This window comes from Pleurodeles waltl, chromosome 3_1, assembly GCF_031143425.1.
Source record: "Pleurodeles waltl isolate 20211129_DDA chromosome 3_1, aPleWal1.hap1.20221129, whole genome shotgun sequence".
NCBI classification, from domain to species: Eukaryota; Metazoa; Chordata; class Amphibia; order Caudata; family Salamandridae; genus Pleurodeles; species Pleurodeles waltl.
In genome coordinates, this window is record NC_090440.1 from 367,393,731 (window position 1) to 367,419,460 (window position 25,730).

A 25,730-nucleotide genomic window follows, 5' to 3' on the forward strand; every position below is an offset into this window, starting at 1 on the left:
TAACTTTAGTACGGCTCAAAAGAGTTCATTCCACAGAAATGAGGTATCCACCAGAAGAAAAATGTTACTTACCCAGTAAGCATCTGTTCATCGCATGTAGTGCTGTAGAGTCACATGCACTGTATACTCCTGCTATCTAGTGATGGGTACGGAGTGTTGCAAATAATCCACGGCTGTCATGTTGTCCCATCAGACTAAGACAACGTTGTGAGACAAGTGATGAAGAAATGCTTTCAGGGCTAGAAACACTGCCTCAAGCACAAGGTAACTGATATGTAGTGATTGGTGACGAGATCCCAGGGGCCCTGTACTGTGAGGTCTTGGAGGTGAGTACACCACCCCACAGGTAGTTACTGCTTTGCAGTGGAGGTAGAGTGCTCTTACCTCTGTCCTTACTGTTATTGCCTCTGTAGGACCCCCTGAAGAAACCTCTAGAATAGGAGACTTATAGCTGTCTGGTTTGGGAAGGAGACACCTCTGAGGTCGTGGGTCTGTAACCACCTCTGAAGGGGGGGGGGGGGGGGTGACGAAAAGTGCCCCTTTGTGTAGGGGACTGTACAGCACACCCATGGCTTTTGCTGTGTCTGTGTCTTTTTTCAACTTTTCAAGGGTCTAATCCACTTGAGGGCCGAAACGATGCTCCTTATCAAAGGGCATGTAAGCACTGCTTGCTGGACCTCTGGTTTAAAACCAGAGCATCGAAGCCAAACATGCCTCCTAATCAAGTCATTGGTATTACTCCCGCATGCAGCTGTATCTGTGGTGTCTAGGGCACACCGTATCAAGTTGTTTGTAAGGGTTTGACCCTCCCCAACAATATGATGCCCTCTTTTGTGGAGCTCTTCTGGTAGAAACTGGTGGAGCTCCTCCATTTCATCCCAGTGAGCCCGGTTATATCTGGCTAGTAAGGCCTGTGACTTGGCGATATGCCAATAATTCGCTGCCTGTGCAGTCACTCTTTTGCCGGCAGCTATTCTCTTACTCTCCTTGTCAGGAGGAGGAGAGTCCCCTATGGTCTGGCTATTGGTACATTTTGTTGCAGTGGTGGCTACTATAAAGTCTGGAGGGACCTATGACCTAATGTAGACCGGATCTGTGGAAGTAGGCTTATATTTTTTGTCTATTCTAGGGGTAATAGCCCTAAGACGGACAAATTCTTTAAGCATACCAAGGAAGAAACTGACTATCCCTATGGGTGGATGTAAGGGTATCGAACAGGAAGTCCTGTTCGATGGGGTCCCTGTGCAACTCTACGTTAAGGAAGGTGGCTGCCCCTGCCACTACTTGCTGATAGGATGTGCTATCCTCCGGTTGGGAGGGTCGTGCGGAGTACAAACCTGAGTCATTGGTCAATATGAGATCAAGGTCATATGTGTCCCATGGATCGGGGTCCCGCTGTGTCCCACCCAAATCTTCCCCAGTGTATACAGGGGATCCCTGAGGTGTACAATCTCCTACAGTAGGTGAGACAGGTGAATGAGGAGGGGAGAAGCAGGAGGTGGAGAAGGTGGACAAGGAAGAGATGGAGAAGGTGTGTGAGGTCTGGAGGAAGGCTTGTCCTTAGTTATCTTCTTTTGAGGCTTAGAAATGTCCAAAGCCTCTTGGAAGGAAAATTCCCTCTTGAAAAGTACAGGACGGGAAGCAATAATAGGCCCTGTCCACTCCTGCATATGGAGGCGGCGCAATTGAGCATCCACCGTCTCCAAAATGAGTTCCACAAGTGAAGGCATAGCTGAAGTCTGGTTAGAGTCCTTCGGCTGTGAAGTTCTTGGTTCTGTGATTTTCAGCAACAAAGGTTTCAGGTCAGTGCGATTTGCTCTACACCAAAGTGGAGGTGGTAGCTGGTCAGCTCACAGCCGAAGAACTCAGAGCTGAAGTTCGGACTGAGATGACAGCAACCGAGGTGCTGGAGGTCACAGTTGAAGATGTTGTTTTGGTCTTGGCTGTTTTTCCGAGCCGAGTCGGAGGGCAGGGCAGCCAAAACAGTTTTTTTTTATCTTGCCAATGCCTGGTGGCAGTCGTGGACCGGTACCCTTTGCAGAGGGCTTTTTAATAGTCTTTGGATGGACAGGAAAGGACATGGTATTCATGGGCTGTCTGGATGTTACCTCCTCCACCGGAGTCTTGTGCGCCATCTCTAACTGACAAGCTCTTCGGTCCCGAAGGGCCTTCTTCGACCGGAAGGATTTGAAGGTGTCAAAGGCAGCTTCCTGGTGATTGGGGAGAGGCACAAGTTACACACCAAATGTTGATCAGTGTGGGGTAATTTAGAGTGGCATGGAGGACAGAAACGAAATGGCGTCCCTTCCATCAGCTCAGCATAATCTACGGTGATGTGTGGTGAGGTAGGCCCGAAACGGATGAGGTCGCCCCAGAGGGCTCACGGTCGGTGCCCGTACCGACAAGTGGAGACGAATGCAAAGATGGAAATACAAGATTGAGAAACAATACCATTAATAAAGAGCAGATGGAAGGAAAGATTTTGAACTGGAGCAAGTCGAAAGAGAGAGCGAAGACACACAACAAAACTCAACGGCGGAGAGAAAACAATCTAACAAAGGAGTCGAAGGCCCACGAGCAGTGTCATCGAGAAGGGAGTCACTCTACTCCATGACACGAAAATGATTCTTCGAAGAAAAACATCTTCTAACTGCAGATTTCTAACCTTGTGTATAAATAGTAAAGTAGTAGCTTCCAAGGTGGTGGGTCTGTGGAATGGCTCAGACCAGGAAATTCTGGAGGGCTGAACAGGCAAAGTGCCTCACTTGCTGGACCAGGTTCCCCAGGTAGTAGTGCTTCATGAACGTGTGAACTGACACCCAATGTGGAAAGACGTTACAAGTTTTGGGAGAGATGCTGCTTTAGTCCTTGGCACTAACTTGTCTGGGAAAAAGAAGGTGTATGGTTACTGGACAGAAAGTGCTTGTACATCTCTCAAGTGATGAGCACACTTGATCACAATGAGGAACACATTTTAAAATGAACAGCCATAGAGGACAACTGTGCACTATCTCAAATGCAGGGCACACCCAGAAAGTGAGGACCAGATTGAGGTCCCACTAGGGCATCACAGACCGTTTTGGCGGGAGCATATGGGTTAGTCCTTTCAAAAAAGCATCACAGCAGGTGATTTAGAAAGAGATGGAATCAGGCAATAGTAGAAATGCCGATGTGGCTGAAAAATAACCTTTACCAGTTGTCACAGCAAGGCCTTGCTGAGTTAGAGTCAGGGGGACAAGCCGAGCAGCCAACAATTGGAACACCATGCAACAAAACTCTCTGTGTCCCGCAAAGATGGTGTTAGCAGAGTAACTCCTGGCTGCCACTTCAGGAGGTAGAAAGAAGGCCATCAACTCTTGCAACTTAATCTCCAATCATTTAGGTGCAACTTGTGCAGTTTTAGGTGCAGGACCTTACCCTGCAGTGGTGACAGTCTGTCCTACTGAAAAGGCAGTGAAATCGGAGGACAGGTGTTCATGGCCAGAAGTTCGAGGTACCACAATCTTCTAACCCTGTCCAGAGCCACTTGGAAGACTTGGACCTGATCGTTCCTAATCTCCTTCAGTACTTTGGGCAGCAGAGGTAGGAAGGGGTACAGGTGTCTGGAGCTCCAGTCCAACAGAAAGGCATGCTCAATTAAATTTCTTGGGAACTCAAATGAGCAAATGTTTGCACACTGTGCTTTTCCGTCAGTCGCAAATTAATCAATACAGGGTTCTTCCCAATGCTCTGTGCCCTGTGCACTTTTGACTGTAGCCGCCATTCGTCACCCTCTAGGCAAGCCAGTTGAGCGTTGAGCTTGCCAGCCTTGGTGTTAAAAGATCTTGCCAGTTACCTTTTCCTTGCCTGAATGTCCTGATGACTCAGCCAGTTAGAGAGTCAAAGAGCCTCTTGGCATAGGATCCACCATGCCACATTGCCCTGTCTGTCAAAGTACAACATGACAGGGGTGTTGTCTGTAAGGACCTGCACTCGTTCCCCTTTGATGGACAGGAGAAAACCTTTAGTGCCAAGCAAATCACCTGCACCTTCAACATGTTGATTTGGAGGTGATGTTCCGCTGGCGACTAGAGTCCTTTGAACCCTATCTCCTCCAGATAGCCTCAACAACACAACAATGATGTATTTGTCATGCACAAGAATTATGTATTTGTCATGCTCTCAGGTCCAGCAACCACCAGTGCAGATGTTTTGTACTCTCCTCTGACTCCTGAATGGAATTAAGAGAGGTTCCCTTGGTGCTGAGCCCTCTGCGACTTCAGATCCCACTGGAAGGTCCACATATGCCATCTGGTGTGGTCCGCTGCCAACATGCAGGAGGCTAAGAAGTCTTAGAGCCATTTTTACTCCGATCCAGGCCAAGTTTTGAAACATTGGGATTACAACCCAAATATCATGGACTTGCTGAAGCGGATGAAAGGTTAGAAACAGCACAGTGTCCATATTGGCTCCAATGAAAGGGAGCCTCCATGAAGGGGTCATGTATGACTTTGGCATACTGATGGAGAAACCCAGCGATTTATGAAGAGGCTGGCTGTCGTCTGGAGTTGAGCAGTTGAGCAGTCCCAACTTCTGATGGTGAAACGCTCTCTGTAACTCCCTTTTCCTTGATAGCCTGAACTTCTTGTTGTAGAAAGAACAAGTGGTCCTCCAGAAGCCGTTGTGGTGTAGGTGGTATAGCTGGAGGGGAGGATAGGAACAATATGGTGTAGTCATGTACAATCTTAAGCACCCACTCGTTGGATATGATGTTTGTAAAGAAATGGCTCCCTGTTGCAGTTACCCCCCACTTTTTGCCTGATACTGATGCTGACTTGACTGAGAAGTGTGCTGGGACCCTGCTAACCAGGCCCCAGCACCAGTGTTCCTTCACCTAAAATGTACCATTGTATCCACAATTGGCACACCCTGGCATTCAGATAAGTCCCTTGTAACTGGTACTTCTAGTACCAAGGGCCCTGATGCCAAGAAAGGTCTCTAAGGGCTGCAGCATGTCTTATGCCACCCTAGAGACCCCTCACTCAGCACAGACACACTGCTTACAAGCCTGTGTGTGCTAGTGAGAACAAAATGAGTAAGTCGACATGGCACTCCCCTCAGGGTGCCATGCCAGCCTCTCACTGCCTATGCAGTATAGGTAAGACACCCCTCTAGCAGGCCTTACAGCCCTAAGGCAGGGTGCACTATACCATAGGTGAGGGTACCAGTGCATGAGCACTGTGCCCCTACAGTGTCTAAACAAAACCTTAGACATTGTAAGTGCAGGGTAGCCATAAGAGTATATGGTCTGGGAGTCTGTTTTACACGAACTCCACAGCACCATAATGGCTACACTGAAAACTGGGAAGTTTGGTATCAAACTTCTCAGCACAATAAATGCACACTGAAGCCAGTGTACATTTTATTGTAAAATACACCACAGAGGGCACCTTAGAGGTGCCCCCTGAAACTTAACCAACTATCTGTGTAGGCTGACTGGTTCCAGCAGCCTGCCACACTAGAGACATGTTGCTGGCCCCATGGGGAGAGTGCCTTTGTCACTCTGAGGCCAGTAACAAAGCCTGCACTGGGTGGAGATGCTAACACCTCCCCCAGGCAGGAGCTGTGACACCTGGCGGTGAGCCTCAAAGGCTCACCCCTTTGTCACAGCCCAGCAGGGCACTCCAGCTTAGTGGAGTTGCCCGCCCCCTCCGGCCACGGCCCCCACTTTTGGCAGCAAGGCTGGAGGGAACAAAGAAAGCAACAAGGAGGAGTCACTGGCCAGTCAGGACAGCCCCTAAGGTGTCCTGAGCTGAGGTGACTCTGACTTTTAGAAATCCTCCATCTTGCAGATGGAGGATTCCCCCAATAGGGTTAGGATTGTGACCCCCTCCCCTTGGGAGGAGGCACAAAGAGGGTGTACCCACCCTCAGGGCTAGTAGCCATTGGCTACTAACCCCCCAGACCTAAACACACCCTTAAATTTAGTATTTAAGGGCTACCCTGAACCCTAGAAAATTAGATTCCTGCAACTACAAGAAGAAGGACTGCCTAGCTGAAAAACCCATGCAGAGGAAGACCAGAAGACGACAACTGCCTTGGCTCCAGAAACTCACCGGCCTGTCTCCTGCCTTCCAAAGATCCTGCTCCAGCGACGCCTTCCAAAGGGACCAGCGACCTCGACATCCTCTGAGGACTGCCCCTGCTTCGAAAAGACAAGAAACTCCCGAGGACAGCGGACCTGCTCCAAGAAAAGCTGCAACTTTGTTTCCAGCAGCTTTAAAGAACCCTACAAGCTCCCCGCAAGAAGCGTGAGACTTGCAACACTGCACCCGGCGACCCCGACTCGGCTGGTGGAGATCCAACACCTCAGGAGGGACCCCAGGACTACTCTGATACTGTGAGTACCAAAACCTGTCCCCCCTGAGCCCCCACAGCGCCGCCTGCAGAGGGAATCCCGAGGCTTCCCCTGACCGCGACTCTTTGAATCCAAAGTCCCGACGCCTGGGAGAGACCCTGCACCCGCAGCCCCCAGGACCTGAAGGACCGGACTTTCACTGGAGAAGTGACCCCCAGGAGTCCCTCTCCCTTGCCCAAGTGGAGGTTTCCCCGAGGAATCCCCCCCTTGCCTGCCTGCAGCGCTGAAGAGATCCCGAGATCTCTCATAGACTAACATTGCGAACCCGACGCCTGTTTCTACACTGCACCCGGCCGCCCCCGCGCTGCTGAGGGTGAAATTTCTGTGTGGGCTTGTGTCCCCCCCGGTGCCCTACAAAACCCCCCTGGTCTGCCCTCCGAAGACGCGGGTACTTACCTGCAAGCAGACCGGAACCGGGGCACCCCCTCTCTCCATTCTAGCCTATGTGTTTTGGGCACCACTTTGAACTCTGCACCTGACCGGCCCTGAGCTGCTGGTGTGGTGACTTTGGGGTTGCTCTGAACCCCCAACGGTGGGCTACCTTGGACCAAGAACTAAGCCCTGTAAGTGTCTTACTTACCTGGTTAACCTAACAAATACTTACCTCCCCTAGGAACTGTGAAAATTGCACTAAGTGTCCACTTTTAAAACAGCTATTTGTGAATAACTTGAAAAGTATACATGCAATTTTGATGATTTGAAGTTCCTAAAGTACTTACCTGCAATACCTTTCGAATGAGATATTACATGTAGAATTTGAACCTGTGGTTCTTAAAATAAACTAAGAAAAGATATTTTTCTATACAAAAACCTATTGGCTGGATTTGTCTCTGAGTGTGTGAACCTCATTTATTGTCTATGTGTATGTACAACAAATGCTTAACACTACTCCTTGGATAAGCCTACTGCTCGACCACACTACCACAAAATAGAGCATTAGTATTATCTATTTTTACCACTATTTTACCTCTAAGGGGAACCCTTGGACTCTGTGCATGCTATTCCTTACTTTGAAATAGCACATACAGAGCCAACTTCCTACATTGGTGGATCAGCGGTGGGGTACAAGACTTTGCATTTGCTGGACTACTCATCCAATACCTGATCACACGACAAATTCCAAAATTGTCATTAGAAATTCATTTTTGCAATTTGAAATTTTTCTAAATTCTTAAAAGTCCTGCTAGGGCCTTGTGTGTTAAGTCCCTGTTTAGCATTGTCTTTTTAGAGTTTAAAAGTTTGTTAAAAGTTTGAATTAGATTCTAGAAACAGTTTTAGATTCTTAAAAAAGTATTCCAACTCTTAGCAGAATAATGTCTGATACAGAGATGCAGGTGGTGGAACTCGACACCACACCTTACCTCCATCTTAAGATGAGGGAGTTAAGGTCTCTCTGTAATATAAAGAAAATAACCATTGGCTCCAGACCTACCAAAATCCAGCTCCAGGAGCTGTTGGCAGAGTTTGAAAAAGCCAACCCCTCTGAGGATGACTTCACAGAGGAAGAAATTAGTGACTTGGAGGGCAATTCCCCCCTTCCAGTCCTAAATAGGGAGACCAGGGCCTCTCAAGCCCTGTCTCCAAAAATGATAGTCAGAAATGTTGCTTCCCTCACAGGAGGGTCCAGCATTTCTGAAATCACTGAGGATGCTCTCAGTGAAGATGACCCCCTGTTAGCCAGGATGGTCAAAAGATTGGCTTTGGAAAAGCAGCTCCTAGCCATAGAAAGGGAAAGAAAAGAGATGGGCCTAGGTCCCATCAATGGTGGCAGCAACTTAAATAGGGTCAGAGATTCTCCTGACATCCTAAAAATCCCCAAAGGGATTGTAACAAAATATGAAGATGGTGATGACATCACCAAATGGTTCACAGCTTTTGAGAGGGCTTGTGTAACCAGAAAAGTGAACAGATCTCACTGGGGTGCTCTCCTTTGGGAAATGTTCACTGGAAAGTGTAGGGATAGACTCCTCACACTCTCTGGAAAAGATGCAGAATCTTATGACCTCATGAAGGGTACCCTGATTGAGGGCTTTGGATTCTCCACTGAGGAGTATAGAATTAGATTCAGGGGGGCTCAAAAATCCTCGAGCCAGACCTGGGTTGATTTTGTAGACTACTCAGTAAAAACACTGGATGGTTGGTTAACTGGAAATGAAGTGTGTGACTATGTTGGGCTTTATAATTTGTTTATGAAAGAACACATTTTAAGTAACTGCTTCAATGAAAAGTTGCATCAGTATCTGGTAGACCTAGGTCCAATTTCTCCCCAAGAATTGGGAAAGAAGGCAGACCACTGGGTCAAGACTAGGGTAACCAAAACTTCCACTGGGGGTGACCAAAAGAAAGGGGTTACAAAAACTCCCCAGGAGAAAGTGGGTGACACTAGAAACAAAGAAAAAGAGTCCTCTGTAGGCCCCCAAAAACCAGAACAGGTGGGTGGGCCCCAAGACACAACCCAAAACAAAGGTGGGTACCAGGGTAAGAACTGGGATGCCACTAAGGCATGGTGCCACAACTGTAAACAGTCTGGGCACCACACCAAGGACACTTCTTGTCCCAAAAACAAACCCCAGAACAAAATTCCAGGGGTAACCAGTGTAGCCATGGGAGATGACTCCTCAGATGAGGAGGTCTTCCTAGCCTTCAACTGGGAACAGGGCCCAACAGGTGAGTTGGAGATTCCAGAGGGAAGTAGACACTTCCACCACCTACTGGTGAATGGAATCCCAACCACTGCCCTGAGAGACACTTGTGCCAGTCACACTATTGTGCATGACAGGCTGGTGCTCTCAAACCAGTACATCCCAGGTGAGACTGCCAGGGTAAGAGTTAGCCTAGACAGGGTCACTAAGAGGCCTGTGGCTTTAGTGCCCATAGAAGTGGGTGGCACTCTTAGCTGGAGAAGGGTAGTAGTCAGTACAGACCTCCCCCTTGATTGTCTCCTTGGAAATGACTACCCAGAGGTTAGTCAGAGCCCAAGAGAGAAACTGGTTCAGTGCCAGTCCTCTCCCAAGGATTCTGGAAGTCCTGCCTCTGCAGTAAATGCAAGCAGGCCCCAGAAGAAGAAGAAAAGAAAACAGAGTAGGAAGGGTGGACAACCTTTAGCCAAGGTCACAGCAAGCCAAGGAGATTCTGCTCCAGTAGGGGAGAACTCCAAAAATGGCCCTGATAAAGTCCAACCTGACCCACAAGAAGTCCTGGCTAGTCAGGCAACTGTTAAACCTGAGTGGGTGGCTCCTCAGCTAACAGAAGAAAGAGTGGAAGAAGGGTGTTTACTACAAGATGTGGTAACCCCCCACTCCAATACAGCAGACAGGCAACCTGAACCCAAAGAAGCCTGTAACTTAGCCCCTTCCCTTTTAGGTGAAGAGCTAAAGGTGTGGTTCTGGGCACTGACAGCTGTCAGTGGCCTCTGCTGGGTGTTAGCCTTTATGGCTGCACTATCCTTAGCATGGTGGTCTGACCCCATGCCAAATAGCAAGTTAGGCCCCCTGACCCTATTGGTCATGGTGGGGTTACTCCAGCTCTGGGTAACCTCTCTGGGTAAGCTAGGGGTGACCCTGGCCAAGATAAGGTTAGCAGAGGTGGACACCTCTAAGACCAAAATAGAAAGAATGGGTGGAGACATTGAAGAGGCAGACAAGAGGCAATTCAGACTAGGTCCTATCACTGTGGAAGTGGGTCAGTTCCCCAAAGGGAATGACCTGAACAGAAGGATGTAAGGCAGAGTAGGCCCTGCAACTAACCAGCCTATTTCTCCTACTCTTCCTCGCCTGACAGACTAGGAAGACTCTCCCAGCTTGGGCTGAGTCTCCTGGCCTGTGGGCTGGGGGGGGCTTGTGTAAAGAAATGGCTCCCTGTTGCAGTTACCCCCCACCTTTTGCCTGATACTGATTCTGACTTGACTTAGAAGTGTGCTGGGACCCTGCTAACCAGGCCCCAGCACCAGTGTTCCTTCACCTAAAATGTACCATTGTATCCACAATTGGCACACCCTGGCATTCAGATAAGTCCCTTGTAACTGGTACTTCTAGTACCAAGGGCCCTGATGCCAAGAAAGGTCTCTAAGGGCTGCAGCATGTCTTATGCCACCCTAGAGACCCCTCACTCAGCACAGACACACTGCTTACAAGCCTGTGTGTGCTAGTGAGAACAAAATGAGTAAGTCGACATGGCACTCCCCTCAGGGTGCCATGCCAGCCTCTCACTGCCTATGCAGTATAGGTAAGACACCCCTCTAGCAGGCCTTACAGCCCTAAGGCAGGGTGCACTATACCATAGGTGAGGGTACCAGTGCATGAGCACTGTGCCCCTACAGTGTCTAAACAAAACCTTAGACATTGTAAGTGCAGGGTAGCCATAAGAGTATATGGTCTGGGAGTCTGTTTTACACGAACTCCACAGCACCATAATGGCTACACTGAAAACTGGGAAGTTTGGTATCAAACTTCTCAGCACAATAAATGCACACTGAAGCCAGTGTACATTTTATTGTAAAATACACCACAGAGGGCACCTTAGAGGTGCCCCCTGAAACTTAACCAACTATCTGTGTAGGCTGACTGGTTCCAGCAGCCTGCCACACTAGAGACATGTTGCTGGCCCCATGGGGAGAGTGCCTTTGTCACTCTGAGGCCAGTAACAAAGCCTGCACTGGGTGGAGATGCTAACACCTCCCCCAGGCAGGAGCTGTGACACCTGGCGGTGAGCCTCAAAGGCTCACCCCTTTGTCACAGCCCAGCAGGGCACTCCAGCTTAGTGGAGTTGCCCGCCCCCTCCGGCCACGGCCCCCACTTTTGGCGGCAAGGCTGGAGGGAACAAAGAAAGCAACAAGGAGGAGTCACTGGCCAGTCAGGACAGCCCCTAAGGTGTCCTGAGCTGAGGTGACTCTGACTTTTAGAAATCCTCCATCTTGCAGATGGAGGATTCCCCCAATAGGGTTAGGATTGTGACCCCCTCCCCTTGGGAGGAGGCACAAAGAGGGTGTACCCACCCTCAGGGCTAGTAGCCATTGGCTACTAACCCCCCAGACCTAAACACACCCTTAAATTTAGTATTTAAGGGCTACCCTGAACCCTAGAAAATTAGATTCCTGCAACTACAAGAAGAAGGACTGCCTAGCTGAAAACCCCCTGCAGAGGAAGACCAGAAGACGACAACTGCCTTGGCTCCAGAAACTCACCGGCCTGTCTCCTGCCTTCCAAAGATCCTGCTCCAGCGACGCCTTCCAAAGGGACCAGCGACCTCGACATCCTCTGAGGACTGCCCCTGCTTCGAAAAGACAAGAAACTCCCGAGGACAGCGGACCTGCTCCAAGAAAAGCTGCAACTTTGTTTCCAGCAGCTTTAAAGAACCCTGCAAGCTCCCCGCAAGAAGCGTGAGACTTGCAACACTGCACCCGGCGACCCCGACTCGGCTGGTGGAGATCCAACACCTCAGGAGGGACCCCAGGACTACTCTGATACTGTGAGTACCAAAACCTGTCCCCCCTGAGCCCCCACAGCGCCGCCTGCAGAGGGAATCCCGAGGCTTCCCCTGACCGCGACTCTTTGAATCCAAAGTCCCGACGCCTGGGAGAGACCCTGCACCCGCAGCCCCCAGGACCTGAAGGACCGGACTTTCACTGGAGAAGTGACCCCCAGGAGTCCCTCTCCCTTGCCCAAGTGGAGGTTTCCCCGAGGAATCCCCCCCTTGCCTGCCTGCAGCGCTGAAGAGATCCCGAGATCTCTCATAGACTAACATTGCGAACCCGACGCCTGTTTCTACACTGCACCCGGCCGCCCCCGCGCTGCTGAGGGTGAAATTTCTGTGTGGGCTTGTGTCCCCCCCGGTGCCCTACAAAACCCCCCTGGTCTGCCCTCCGAAGACGCGGGTACTTACCTGCAAGCAGACCGGAACCGGGGCACCCCCTCTCTCCATTCTAGCCTATGTGTTTTGGGCACCACTTTGAACTCTGCACCTGACCGGCCCTGAGCTGCTGGTGTGGTGACTTTGGGGTTGCTCTGAACCCCCAACGGTGGGCTACCTTGGACCAAGAACTAAGCCCTGTAAGTGTCTTACTTACCTGGTTAACCTAACAAATACTTACCTCCCCTAGGAACTGTGAAAATTGCACTAAGTGTCCACTTTTAAAACAGCTATTTGTGAATAACTTGAAAAGTATACATGCAATTTTGATGATTTGAAGTTCCTAAAGTACTTACCTGCAATACCTTTCGAATGAGATATTACATGTAGAATTTGAACCTGTGGTTCTTAAAATAAACTAAGAAAAGATATTTTTCTATACAAAAACCTATTGGCTGGATTTGTCTCTGAGTGTGTGTACCTCATTTATTGTCTATGTGTATGTACAACAAATGCTTAACACTACTCCTTGGATAAGCCTACTGCTCGACCACACTACCACAAAATAGAGCATTAGTATTATCTATTTTTACCACTATTTTACCTCTAAGGGGAACCCTTGGACTCTGTGCATGCTATTCCTTACTTTGAAATAGCACATACAGAGCCAACTTCCTACAATGTTTCCATTTGTGGAGGTAATAACTCATTTGGTCTCCAACTGGGTGATAATGTGCCACACTGAGGGTAAATGAAAAGGGATTTCAAGTCGTAGCAGCAGGGGATTGGGTAGGTTGTTGCGTGAGGAGTCTGGGGATACGCACTGGCCCCATAACGGGTTCAGGAGGTACAGTCTGCATCGGCTTAGCTGGCAGAAATCCTACAGGAGGCCCTCTCAGATCAGTGAGGCCCAGAGGCACACACAAGAGGGAGCATAGTATGGCTTCTTTGAAAGCCTGGTTCTGCTGCAGCATTACAGATGGACCAAGGAATTCGGGCTGCATCAGGACTAGCTCAGGAACTCGGTCCGTGAGTGGAAACTCAGACCAAGACCATGAAGTAGACAAATGTCCGCCTGACTCCTCCTGACAAGAGTGCTAAAAAGGGAGGGGGGTTAAATTTGGACTTTTTGTGTTTTGTTTTGAATTTGGACTTACCTGATGATTTTGAGTGGTATGGTGACCTCCCTCGGTATTGGCCTTGGGACCGAGCACACAACTGCATCTTCATATTCGACCTGCACTTATGTGCTTTTCTATGATGCTCCATGACGCAGAGTTAAGGGTCAATGTCCTAGATGCCTTTGGATTCATCTATGAGCAGAAATCGCACCACTGAGTCATGCAAGTAGCTCAGAGACTGACCTAATTGGGATCTGTCACTGACATCAGTTTACAGGGTTTAAACCCTATAGCATTAGGGGGAGACATGTCCCTGGCACAATGGAAATATACTGGATAAATGTTTTCTGTCAAGTGACAGAAGCATGGGAGCAAGGAATGTGGAGAAAAATGGAAAGGAACGGATGCTAGCACATGAGATGGGTGGAATGGATCCAACAAGGAGCCACATGAATCCACTTACCGGCATGCAGCTGAATTGCTGAGAAAAATCTCCAGATTCAATCTGGCACCTGGGGGGATTCACAAGGTGAGAAATCTGCAGTTAAAAGCATCCCTCTGAATCACTTTTACTATGATTCACTCACACTCACATGTACTCTTGGTCTCACCTATTCGCATTTACTCTGACTCTCATTCTCACTTACAGTTATACCCGCACTTCCTCACACTCAATTCCTCACATTCATTCTTATTCATGATTGTGAGAAACTGCATTATTATTTGGAGTGGGTAACTACCCACCTCCAGGTATATTCACAGCCCTTGTCAGGGTGAACCCTCAAAGTCACTAAATTAATCTGAGCTCTACCCACTGGTAGTAACAGCACAGACTAGACAGGCTTAACCTAGGGAAATGTGTAAAGTATTTATGCAGTACATTTAAAGATAAAGTCACTGTGCAAGACCATAAACATCCCAAACCAAAATAAAATAGAGTAACATTTAATGAACTGATACCCAAGTGACAAAAAAAAAAGAAAAATCAATAAAAGGGAGCAGAGAGATTCATTTTTAAAGTTTTAAGTAGAAAAGGCACAAAAAGGCAATGAAAGTCAATAGTCTTGGTAAATCGGGGCCTAGGTGCAATTTGAGGCCGACCATGATGGAACTCAGATAGAATACACAAACCAGGCTCATACTGGTGAAAGAGCTTACAATCTGACTTAGTCCTTTAAGTCCCACTCCACCACACAAGTACATTTCTAAAGAACCCAGGACCTTAGGGTGGGAATGACTCCTGGCCATGCCCTAACTAATGGGGTAAAGGTTCCTGCGTCAACCCTATCCAATTTAGGCATTTTCAAGATTGCAAATTCTTAGGCCACACTAAACTTGACCTCCGGGGGAGTGTAGTATGGTAATCCTAGTGTCCTCCCACATCTAACACTAAAATCAATTTTGAGGCAGTTACTGTACTCAGAGAAAGACTTCTAGTAAGAAAAGAGCAGAGTCCTTTAGCAACCAGATAGTGGATCCACAACAATTGCCTTTGCATGTGTTCTCTCCCCAATCAAGTGTGTCACATATGTTATATGTTAACTCACAAAATCTCTCAAGAATAATTTGACACTGAAGCAGGATTTGACATCGTAGTGTGAAAAGGGATACCCACAGCCTCAAGTGGGGTATTGGAGACATGTGGGAACACTGGGTGGTAGGAAATTTGAGAATCCCCACAGGTTTCAGAACATTCCCGTACAGAAATATGAGAGAAATGTGTGATTTTACCTAATGTTTGAAGTTTGCAAGGGCTTCTGTGTAAACCAAAACCTTGTAAGATCCACATGAGTAACATGTTTGAAGATTGTGAGAGGGAGATGAAGTGTAGGCCAGGGGTGTAGATATCAATGGTGTAGCGTCAATGGTGCAAGCAGAAACAATTGCACTAGGGCTGGGTTAGTGAGTGACAAAGTGTGATTGTGTGTAAGTGGATTGTAAGCTAGATTGATAACCAGGGAGTACAAGTGAATCTGAGTATGTGTATAGCAGTGAGTTAGAGTGAGTAAAGGGGAAGAGCGTGAATGTGAGAGGGAGTAAGTATAAGTGAGAGAGTGTGAGGGAAAAGGAATGTGTTTGCTTTTGCGTTTTACGATTGTGAGTTTATTGTGAGTGCTGGCCACAGCATACTCAATAAAATTCAAGGTAACTTGCGGCCGCTCGCATATTGGAGATAATTCTTAGCATAAAGGGCACCCACAGCAAAATGCATGCACTGACATACTAAAAGTAATTCTTGGCATAGAGGCCCCTGCTGATGCTAACATATTGTAGCAATTTCTTGGTATGACAGCCCCTGTGGCATATAAGATCAGTCAGTGTGGCAAGAGTGGTCCAAGGTGCAGCAGGTGCAAAGCAAAAATTCACCTTCTGATTAAGTTATGAGACCACTGAGAGTGGCCACTACAACGTTGTAATGTTGCATTTGGAAAGCAGAAAATACTGTTGCCAGCAAATATAGGTACCCACATCTTTCACAGCTTACACTACCCAACAGACATGAGGTCATGCTGCCCATCACTGAGAACAAGAAGTGAAGGAAATGGAAAATGTCACTTACCCAGTATACATCTGTTCGTGGCATTAGTCGCTGCAGATTCACATGCTGTGCATAGTCCGCCGTCTGGTGTTGGGCTCGGAGTGTTACAAGTTGTTTTTCTTCTAAGAAGTCTTTTCGAGTCACGAGACCGAGGGACTCCTCCCACCTCGGTTCCATTGCGCATGGGCGTCGACTCCATCTTAGATTGTTTTCCCCGCAGAGGGTGAGGTAGGAGTTGTGTATGCTAGTAATAGTGCCCATGCAATGGAATGAATACGTATGTACCAAATGAAGGTTAAAGTTATATATTTACAAATGTACAAATGTTGAAGATATACTTCCAACCGGCTACAGGCTCCCGGGGAGGCGGGTGGGCGCATGTGAATCTGCAGCGACTAATGCCACGAACAGATGTACACTGGGTAAGTGACATTTTCCGTTCGGTGGCATGTGTAGCTGCAGATACACATGCTGTGCATAGACTAGTAAGCAGTTATCTCCCCAAAAGCGGTGGTTCAGCCTGTAGGAGTGGAAGTAGTTTGAAATAAAGTTCTTAGTACGGCTTGTCCTACTGTGGCTTGTTGTGCAGATAACACATCTACACAGTAGTGTTTAGTAAATGTATGAGGCGTAGACCATGTTGCTGCCTTACATATTTCGTTCATTGGAATATTTCCTAGAAAGGCCATAGTAGCACCTTTTTTTTCTGGTTGAGTGTGCCTTTGGTGTAATAGGCAGCTCTCTCTTTGCTTTAAGATAGCAGGTTTGGATGCACCTAACTATCCATCTGGCAATACCTTGTTTTGAAATTGGATTTCCTGTATGAGGTTTTTGAAAGGCAATAAATAGTTGTTTTGTCTTTCTAATTACTTTTGTTCTGTCAATGTAGTACATTAGTGCTCTTTTGATGTCTAATGTATGTAGTGCTCTTTCAGCTATGGAATCTGGCTTTGGGAAGAACACTGGTAATTCTACTGTTTGATTTAAGTGGAATGGTGAGATAACCTTTGGTAAGAATTTTGGATTTGTTCTTAGAACTACTTTATTCTTGTGTATTTGAATAAATGGTTCTTGTATGGTAAACGCCTGTATTTCACTTACTCTTCTTAGAGATGTGATGGCAATGAGAAATGCAACTTTCCACGTTAAGTATTGCATTTCACAAGAATGCATGGGTTCGAAAGGTGGACCCATGAGCCTTGTAAAGACAATGTTGAGGTTCCATGAAGGAACAGGTGGTGTTCTTGGTGGTATAATTCTCTTTAGGCCTTCCATAAACGCTTTAATGACAGGTATTCTAAACAGGGAAGTTGAATGAGTAATCTGCAGGTAAGCAGAAATTGCGGCGAGATGTATCTTTATGGAAGAGAAAGCTAGATTGGATTTTTGCAAATGTAGTAAATATCCTACTACATCTTTTGGAGACGCATGTAACGGATGAATTTGCTCATTATGGCAGTAATAAACAAATCTTTTCCATTTACTTGCGTAGCAGTGTCTAGTGGAAGGTTTTCTAGCTTGTTTTATGACCTCCATACATTCTTGTGTGAGGTCTAAGTGTCCAAATTCTAGGATTTCAGGAGCCAAATTGCTAGATTCAGCGATGCTGGGTTTGGATGCCTGATCTGTTGTTTGTGTTGTGTTAACAGATCTGGTCTGTTGGGTAGTTTGACATGAGGTACCACTGACAGGTCTAGTAGTGTTGTATACCAAGGTTGTCTTGCCCATGTTGGTGCTATTAGTATGAGTCTGAGTTTGTTTTGACTCAATCTGTTTACTAGATATGGAAGGAGAAGGAGAGGGGGAAAAGCGTACGCAAATATCCCTGACCAATTCATCCATAGAGCATTGCCTTGGGAGTACCTGTGTGGGTATCTGGATGCGAAGTTTTGGCATTTTGTGTTTTCTTTTGTTGCAAAGAGATCTATTTGAGGTGTTCCCCAAATTTGAAAGTAAGTGTTCAGTATTTGGGGGTGAATTTCCCATTCGTGGATTTGTTGGTGATCCCGAGAGAGATTGTCTGCTAGTTGGTTCTGGATCCCTGGAATAAATTGTGCTATTAGGCGAATATGGTTGTGAATTGCCCAATGCCATATTTTTTATGTTAGGAGACACAACTGTGTCGAGTGTGTCCCCCCCTGTTTGTTTAAATAATACATTGGCGTCATGTTGTCTGTTTTGACAAGAATGTATTTGCGGGTTATCATGGGTTGGAATGCTTTCAACGCTAGAAATACTGCTAACAGTTCTAAGTGATTTATGTGAAAATTTATTTGATGTATGTCCCATTGTCCTTGGATGCTGTGTTGATTGAGGTGTGCTCCCCACCCTGTCATGGAAGCATCCGTTGTTATAACGTATGTTGGCACTGGGTCTTGGAAAGGCCGCCCTTTGTTTAAATGTGTACTGTTCCACCATAGAAGCGAGATGTATGTTTGGCGGTCTACCAACACCAGATCTAGAAGCTGACCCTGTGCCTGTGACCACTGTGATGCTAGGCACTGTTGTAAGGGCCGCATGTGCAATCTTGCGTTGGGACAATGGCTATGCATGAAGACATCATGCCTAGTAGTTTCAGTATTATTTTGACTTGTACTCTTTGTTTTGGATACAAGGTTTGTATTACATTGTGAAATGTTTGTACTCTTTGTGGACTTGGAGTAGCAATCCCTTTTGCTGTGTTGATTGTTGCTCCTAAGTATTGCTGTGTTTGACACGGCTGCAGGTGTGACTTTGCGTAGTTGAATGAGAAACCTAGGTTGTGTAGGGTTTCTATGACATATTTTGTGTGTTGTGAACACCGTTTTAGCGTATTGGTTTTGATTAACCAATCGTCTAGGTATGGGAACACATGTATTTGCTGCCTTCTGATATGTGCAGCCACTACTGCCAGGCATTTTGTAAAGACTCTTGGCGCAGTTGTTATTCCGAATGGCAACACTTTGAACTGGTAATGTATTCCTTTGAATACGAACCTTAGGTATTTTCTGTGCGAAGGATGTATCGGTATATGGAAATACGCATCTTTTAGATCTAATGTTGTCATGTAGTCTTGCTGTTTGAGCAGTGGGATTACGTCTTGTAATGTGACCATGTGAAAGTGGTCTGACTTGATGTAGGTGTTTAGTGTTCTGAGATCTAGTATTGGTCTTAGAGTTTTGTCTTTTTTTGGTATTAGAAAGTACAGTGAGTAAACTCCTGTGTTCTTTTGATGACGTGGTACCAGTTCTATTGCGTCCTTTTGCAGCAATGCCTGAACTTCTAGTCCTAGAAGGTCTATATGCTGTTTTGACATATTGTGTGTTTTCGGTGGGACGTTTGGAGGGAGTTGGAGAAATTCTATGCAATAACCATGTTGGATAATTGCTAAGACCCAAGTGTCTGTTGTTATTTCCTCCCAAGATGTGTAGAACTGGCTTAGTCTTCCCCCCACTGGTGTTGTGTGAAGGGGTTGTGTGACTTGTGAGTCACTGTTTATTTTGAGGGGTTTTGGGACCTTGAAATTTTCCCTGGTTTCTTGGGAATTGGCCCCCTCTATATTGTCCCCGAAAACCTCCCCTTTGATATTGTCCCTGGTAGGTTGGTGGTCTTGTTTGTGAGGTGCTGGTTTCTGTGGGTTGACCTCGAAACCCTCCCCTAAAAGTTGTTTTACGAAATGTGCCAAATGTGCCTCTGCCCTGCGGAGAGTAGAGTGCGCCCATGGCTTTGGCTGTATCGGTGTCCTTTTTTAATTTTTCAATTGCAGTGTCGACCTCCGGCCCAAACAATTGCTGTTCATTAAACGGCATATTGAGCACAGCCTGTTGTATTTCGGGTTTAAACCCAGATGTGCGCAGCCATGCGTGCCTCCTTATGGTGACTGAAGTATTTATTGTCCTTGCAGCTGTATCCGCTGCATCCATGGAAGACCGTATCTGATTGTTCGAGATACTTTGTCCCTCTTCCACCACCTGTTGCGCTCGTTTCTGGAACTCTTTGGGGAGGTGTTCGATGAGATGTTGCATCTCATCCCAATGAGCCCTGTCGTATCTCGTCAGGAGTGCTTGCGAGTTGGCGATGCGCCACTGATTTGCCGCTTGTGCTGCAACCCTTTTTCCCGCTGCATCAAATTTGCGGCTCTCCTTGTCCGGAGGTGGTGCGTCGCCTGATGTAAGCGAGTTGGCTCTTTTACGAGCTGCCCCCACAACTACTGAATCTGGTGTCAGTTGTGATGTAAGAAAGACAGGGTCTGTGGGCGGAGCCTTGTATTTTTTCTCCACCCTTGGAGTTATGGCTCTGCTTTTAACTGGCTCTTGAAATATTTGTTTCGAGTGCCTTAGCATTCCTGGAAGCATGGGAAGGCTTTGATAATGGCTATGGGTGGAGGACAGGGTGTTAAAGAGGAAGTCATCCTCAATAGGCTCCGAATGTAGCGAGACATTATGGAATTCGGCTGCCCTAGCTACCACCTGTGCATATGATGTACTGTGCTCAGGTGGTGACGGTTTAGTTGGGTACGACTCTGGGCTATTGTCCGATACTGGAGCGTCGTAGAGGTCCCATGCATCCTGATCATCCTGGCTCATTGTGGTATGAGCTGGTGAGTGTGTTAATGGTGGAGTTTGTGCCGGTGATGCATGAGTTGATGGTGGTGGAGAGGGTGGTGGAGTTACCTTTTTTACCACCTTCGCTTGTGGTTGCTTGTCTCCTTGCTGGAAGTCAAGTTTCCTTTTCCTTTTGATTGGGGGAAGAGTGCCAATCTTCCCTGTATCCTTTTGAATAAAGATTCGCTTTTGCGTGTGATCTGGCTGAGTTGGTTGTAATTCCTCCTCAAATCTGTGTTTTTTTAGTTGAGAGGACAGTCCCTGTTCCTCTGAGTAGGAACCAGTTTTCGGTTCGGTTGCCGGGCGTTTCGGCACCGAAACCGTGTCCCTTGATTTTTTCGGCTCCGACAAGATCTTTTGTCTTTTCGGCGTCGTGCCCTCTCAGTGCCGACCAACTTCGGAGCCGCTGTGTCGGTGCCGAACTTTGTCTGCGTCACTCTCTCGGTCCCAAGAGTGCTGCGTGCCTGTATCTCGACCGGAGTCGGATGACTTCGACAGCAGCTCGCCCTTTTTCGGTGCCGTTGGACGGTCACCTACTTTCCGGGTTAAGCCACGGCCTGTTGGCGGTGGCGTCCCCTGGGCTTTGTCAGTCTTTTCGTGTGCTGTGTGTTTCGACGTCTTACTCACGGTTGGTTGTTCTTCGACGTCGAATTCTTCGGAATCCGACTCGTGGATGGAGAAAGATTCTTCTTCCTCTTCCTCGAACCGTTGTTGTCCTGTCGGCGTGGACGCCATCTGCAACCTCCTGGCTCTTCGGTCTCTGAGCGTTTTCCTCGACCGAAACGCGCGACAGGCTTCGCACGTATCCTCCTTGTGCTCGGGGGACAGGCACAAGTTACAGACCAAATGTTGATCCGTATAAGGATACTTATTATGGCATTTAGGACAGAATCGGAACGGGGTCCGTGCCATCAGTCTCGATGTTGCACGCGGTCGGGCCGACCAGGCCCCGACGGATGCTCGAAATTACCCCAAAGTGCTTCAAGATTCGGTGTCGATTGGTTCTAACTACCCCGATACTGAACGAAACAATACCGACGTAGTTTCCGAGATTCTGACTAACTTTCCGACCCGAAACACGGAGCGAAAAGGAACACGTCCGAACCCGACGGCGGAAAGAAAACAATCTAAGATGGAGTCGACGCCCATGCGCAATGGAACCGAGGTGGGAGGAGTCCCTCGGTCTCGTGACTCGAAAAGACTTCTTCGAAGAAAAACAACTTGTAACACTCCGAGCCCAACACCAGACGGCGGACTATGCACAGCATGTGTATCTGTAGCTACACATGCCACCGAACATTACTTTTCTACATGGTTACCCTGGGTTTTGTGCCCTCATGCTGGAGCCTATATTATTGCAGGCTTTACAACTCTGTGCACTTTACCCACCTTACCAATAGTAAAGAGCCTGTGCTCTCCCTTTAAACATGGTCAAATTGGCATACTAGTTGGTTTAATTAACTTGCCTATAACCCCCTAGTATATGGTACAAATGTGCCCAGAGCCTGGAACTCTGGACTGCAGCACCTATTGTGGCATCCAATGCAGTGGAATGGCAAACATGCTTCAGCCTTACCATTGTTGCCAGACTATAGCAGCATAAAAACTGCAATCCAACCTGTTGAAATAAACCTTTTTGCCAGGTCAAAAGCTTCCTTTTAAATATGAATAGGTCCTCTCTCTGTACACCTTGTGGCTCACAATGTAGGTTGCACTGTATTTAAAATGAGGACATGTACAAATGTAAAGTTATCATGTCCATATAATGACTAGCACCCAAAATCTATTTTCATTGCAGGAAGACTGGCTGGCCTGTAGAGAAAACTAGACTGGCTCACCCATATAGAAAACCAGAGTGCATATAAACGTACTAATGCTGGATCTCAGGAATTAGACTAGCTATTAAGCTAATTAAACAACTATTGTCATTAGTTATAAAAATTAAAGTCAATGGTGAAGTCGCAATGTAATACAAAATTAAGAGAAAATAACTTTTAGAAAGCTACCTTTTCTCTTCCTGAAGTTCCATTTGTTCTGCAGTTTCTCCCAGTCAATGATTAGCTTTTGAATAGGTGTCAGAAGGTGGGAAAAGCCTTCCAGGAGCAAATAGGTTGACCTGAATGGATAGAGATGACTTTGCTGAACCTCACAGAATATGTAGGCATATGGGTTTGTGGGCCGTCTTTTGACAGGACAGAATCAAATCTTGCTTTAGTGTCTGCTGAGCTGCATATAACACTTGGTATACACTTAAAAGAAGGGAACAGGATGCCAAGACAAATCTTCTGTATCCAGTGTCTGGTTGCTTATGAATCCTGCTTTTACCCCACCCTTTGTTGCAGATAAAGTGTCTGTCTTACAATGGACTTGGCAGGACAACAGGATCACCATAGTACACTCCTCACACACACAGCAGGCCCCCAAAACCACAAGTTAAGAGTAGTCGAAGACTTTCAGCATCTTAAAAATGACCAAAATGGGTAGAGTTGGTCCCCAAAACTTAAACTCTATTGTTTAAGGTGTGCCCATGAATCATTCCCACCAACTAGCCAATACAAATCATACAAATGGCATCTCCAGACACCCACTTCTGAAGACTTCCAGACCTGGGGAAGAACAGAAGAGGATCTAACCTGCTGTGTGTGGCTCCCTGTTGTACCCAGGAAATAAAGTGGCCTCCAAGGGAGCTTTAGGGATACAAAAAGCTAAAAGAGGCTTTTCCTGAAATACACCAGCAGCACAGTGGCAATTTGACCTGGAACAGATGCTGCTGTTAACCTCTGCCTGACTTCCCCTGAGGTCCTGGGAAGTTTTAGAAGTGTATTCCTGTGGTGGATTGGGACTTGGAGGACTATAGTCAGAAGGTAAAATCTTTGACCAGGATGAACCAGGGTGGAGTATCCAACTCACGCCCCATCGTGGTCAGTGTCACATTGAGGCCTAGGTCTGGGTCTACTGCAACCATTGACTATCATTAGGGCTTTGTGCTTCTTGGCGCTATTCCTAAGCAAAACCTTTAAAAAATCATCTAATTGGTTCCGCATATTGGATTTTTTGGCAGTTTGGTGTAATTTTGTTTATTACATTTTACTCTATTTTTCTAATTTGGTTTGGGATATTTATTTTTGTGCATTTTGACTTTATCACTGTTTTGGTATTGCATAAATACTTTACACATTGCCCTAAGTTAAGCCTGTCTGCACTATGCTATAGCTACCTGGGGAGGGGGACTTAACACAGGTTAGTTTAGTGACTTTGAGTGTTCAACCTGACAAGGATTGTGATTACTCCTTGCGGTGAGTAGTCAATGACCACAAGTATTAATAAAATTTCTTATAAAAGGAAACATCAGAATCCAGCACTCCGATGAGGAGACAGTTAGACAAGCAAAGGCTCCTTTCCTGAAACCAGTTTTGACTGCAACACAAAATGCCTCTACACGGAGTCCAACATCACGATGTGACATTGAAGTTCATTTAGCACAGCTGGGGGTAGTTGTTTGGTTTAAATTTAGCATGTGTTAGTTACTGTTACCTACAAAACTGCCAGGACAAACCAGTTTAATCTTTGTTGACTGGATAACAGAATATGAATGCCAACACCGAAATTGGCTCAAAATCCAACTAAAAAGTAACCAACATTATGAACAGCAGCATGCCATATTGTCTTTCTCAAATAACATTGAAAACGTACCTGCAGTGTACATTTGTTTGTAGAAGCAAGAGGTAAGGACAAATACATAAATGCCTCAAACGTTCGAGACTTTTTATGACAAGTCAGACACTCCACTGTAGACTTGAACTGGCCTTGGAAAAGCTTCACTATAATGGACTCATTGAGCTGTGTGTGCTTCAGCCAGGCTAACTCTGCTGCTTTGGAATCATCAAGATGATCAATATTTTCTTCTTTATACCTCTTTCTGTTGTTTGCCTAGAAATAAGAAAAACCATATTTCAGTGTCTCAGGCCATTGGATCTACTACAGGTTATTTTACGTAACAACACAAAAAAGTAGTGGTACACATTGAATGAAGTATTATGAAAGAGGTTACTTGTTCCGCTAAGGTCTACCAGTGGTCACTGTTTCATTCTAACTCCTTGAATATCATTTCCTAGTAGGTTACAGCAAATATATAGGAAGTGTTCATTAAGCAGTAGTAACAAGGATGTCAGTATACTGGCTAATCCTCCAAACCGAAATAAAAAAAATACTTAATTACATTGTACAGATAGTTTTATTTTTAAATGGAAGATGCAAGAACTGAAGTGAGGTGGGCATGGCCAGCCTAAAACTAAATGCATGTTTGGTATGCAAGCTCCTCAAGCCGAAATATTTTAACAGAACTACCTGGTATAACACAGCAGTGATATCAATGAGTTAACATGGTGCTACTTTGACTAAACATTGTTTTAAGATTACAGTTAACAGGTATAGGGGTAATAAACTAGCATGTTTTTATAGCTTTGTGGAATGAGGAGTGCAAATAGGAAGTTATTTACCTTAGCAATGCCTTATCTAGTAGAGACTATCTAGCTGCAGATTCTGTACTTTGGAATATTCCCCAGGCATCAGACTGGAAGCAGAACATGTTCGTGCAGTACCCATGTGCAGCCGTAGGTGGCATCATTCAGCTACACATCCGACCACTGGTGTGGCAAACTGCGGCCCTGAGAAGGGTATCCCTAAAGCTGTTATTGGTTCAGAGAGCTGTGAGGAACCTTATGCAGACTGCCACTGTATGCTGCATGACAAGGTGCTCCCAAAATTGAAAACATCATATGGCACACACTTGTGTGCCATGGTCCCTAAAACACTGCTTGCAATATCTGTAAGTCACCCCTGGAGCAGGCCTTCAGCCCTAAGGCAGGGTGCATTATATTAAAGGTGAGGGCATATATGCATGAGCAAATATGCCCCTACCATGTCTTTGTCAATTCTTAGACAGTAAGTGTGTAGGGAAGCCATTTTAAATGCATGTGTGGGACACTGGTCAATAAGAGTTCCCCAGCAACATGATGGCTTCTCTGAACCTTAGGGTTGTTTGGAATCAAACATATCGTACTGATAAACTCTCACTGATTCCAGTGAAGGATTTATTAAAGCATACACCCAGAGAGCACCTTAGAGGTGACCCCAGAAAACCTACACTACTGCTAGTGTGTTAACTGACTGATCTAAACCGGCACAGCCACCCTAGAAAGATTTCTGACCTCCTGAGGTGAGAGCCCGCGCTCACAGAGGCC

The 25,730-nt window shown here is 46.5% G+C and overlaps 1 protein-coding gene across 1 annotated transcript in view; it reads right to left on the minus strand.

Moving 5' to 3' along the window:
• Window positions 1-25,730, minus strand: part of USP8 (ubiquitin specific peptidase 8) — a 488,166-nt gene that overhangs the window by 16,704 nt on the left and 445,732 nt on the right. The window contains exon 16 of the mRNA XM_069222544.1: window positions 24,181-24,417. Within this exon, the coding sequence (XP_069078645.1) occupies window positions 24,181-24,417 (237 nt within the window). The remainder of the gene's footprint in view (window positions 1-24,180; window positions 24,418-25,730) is intronic.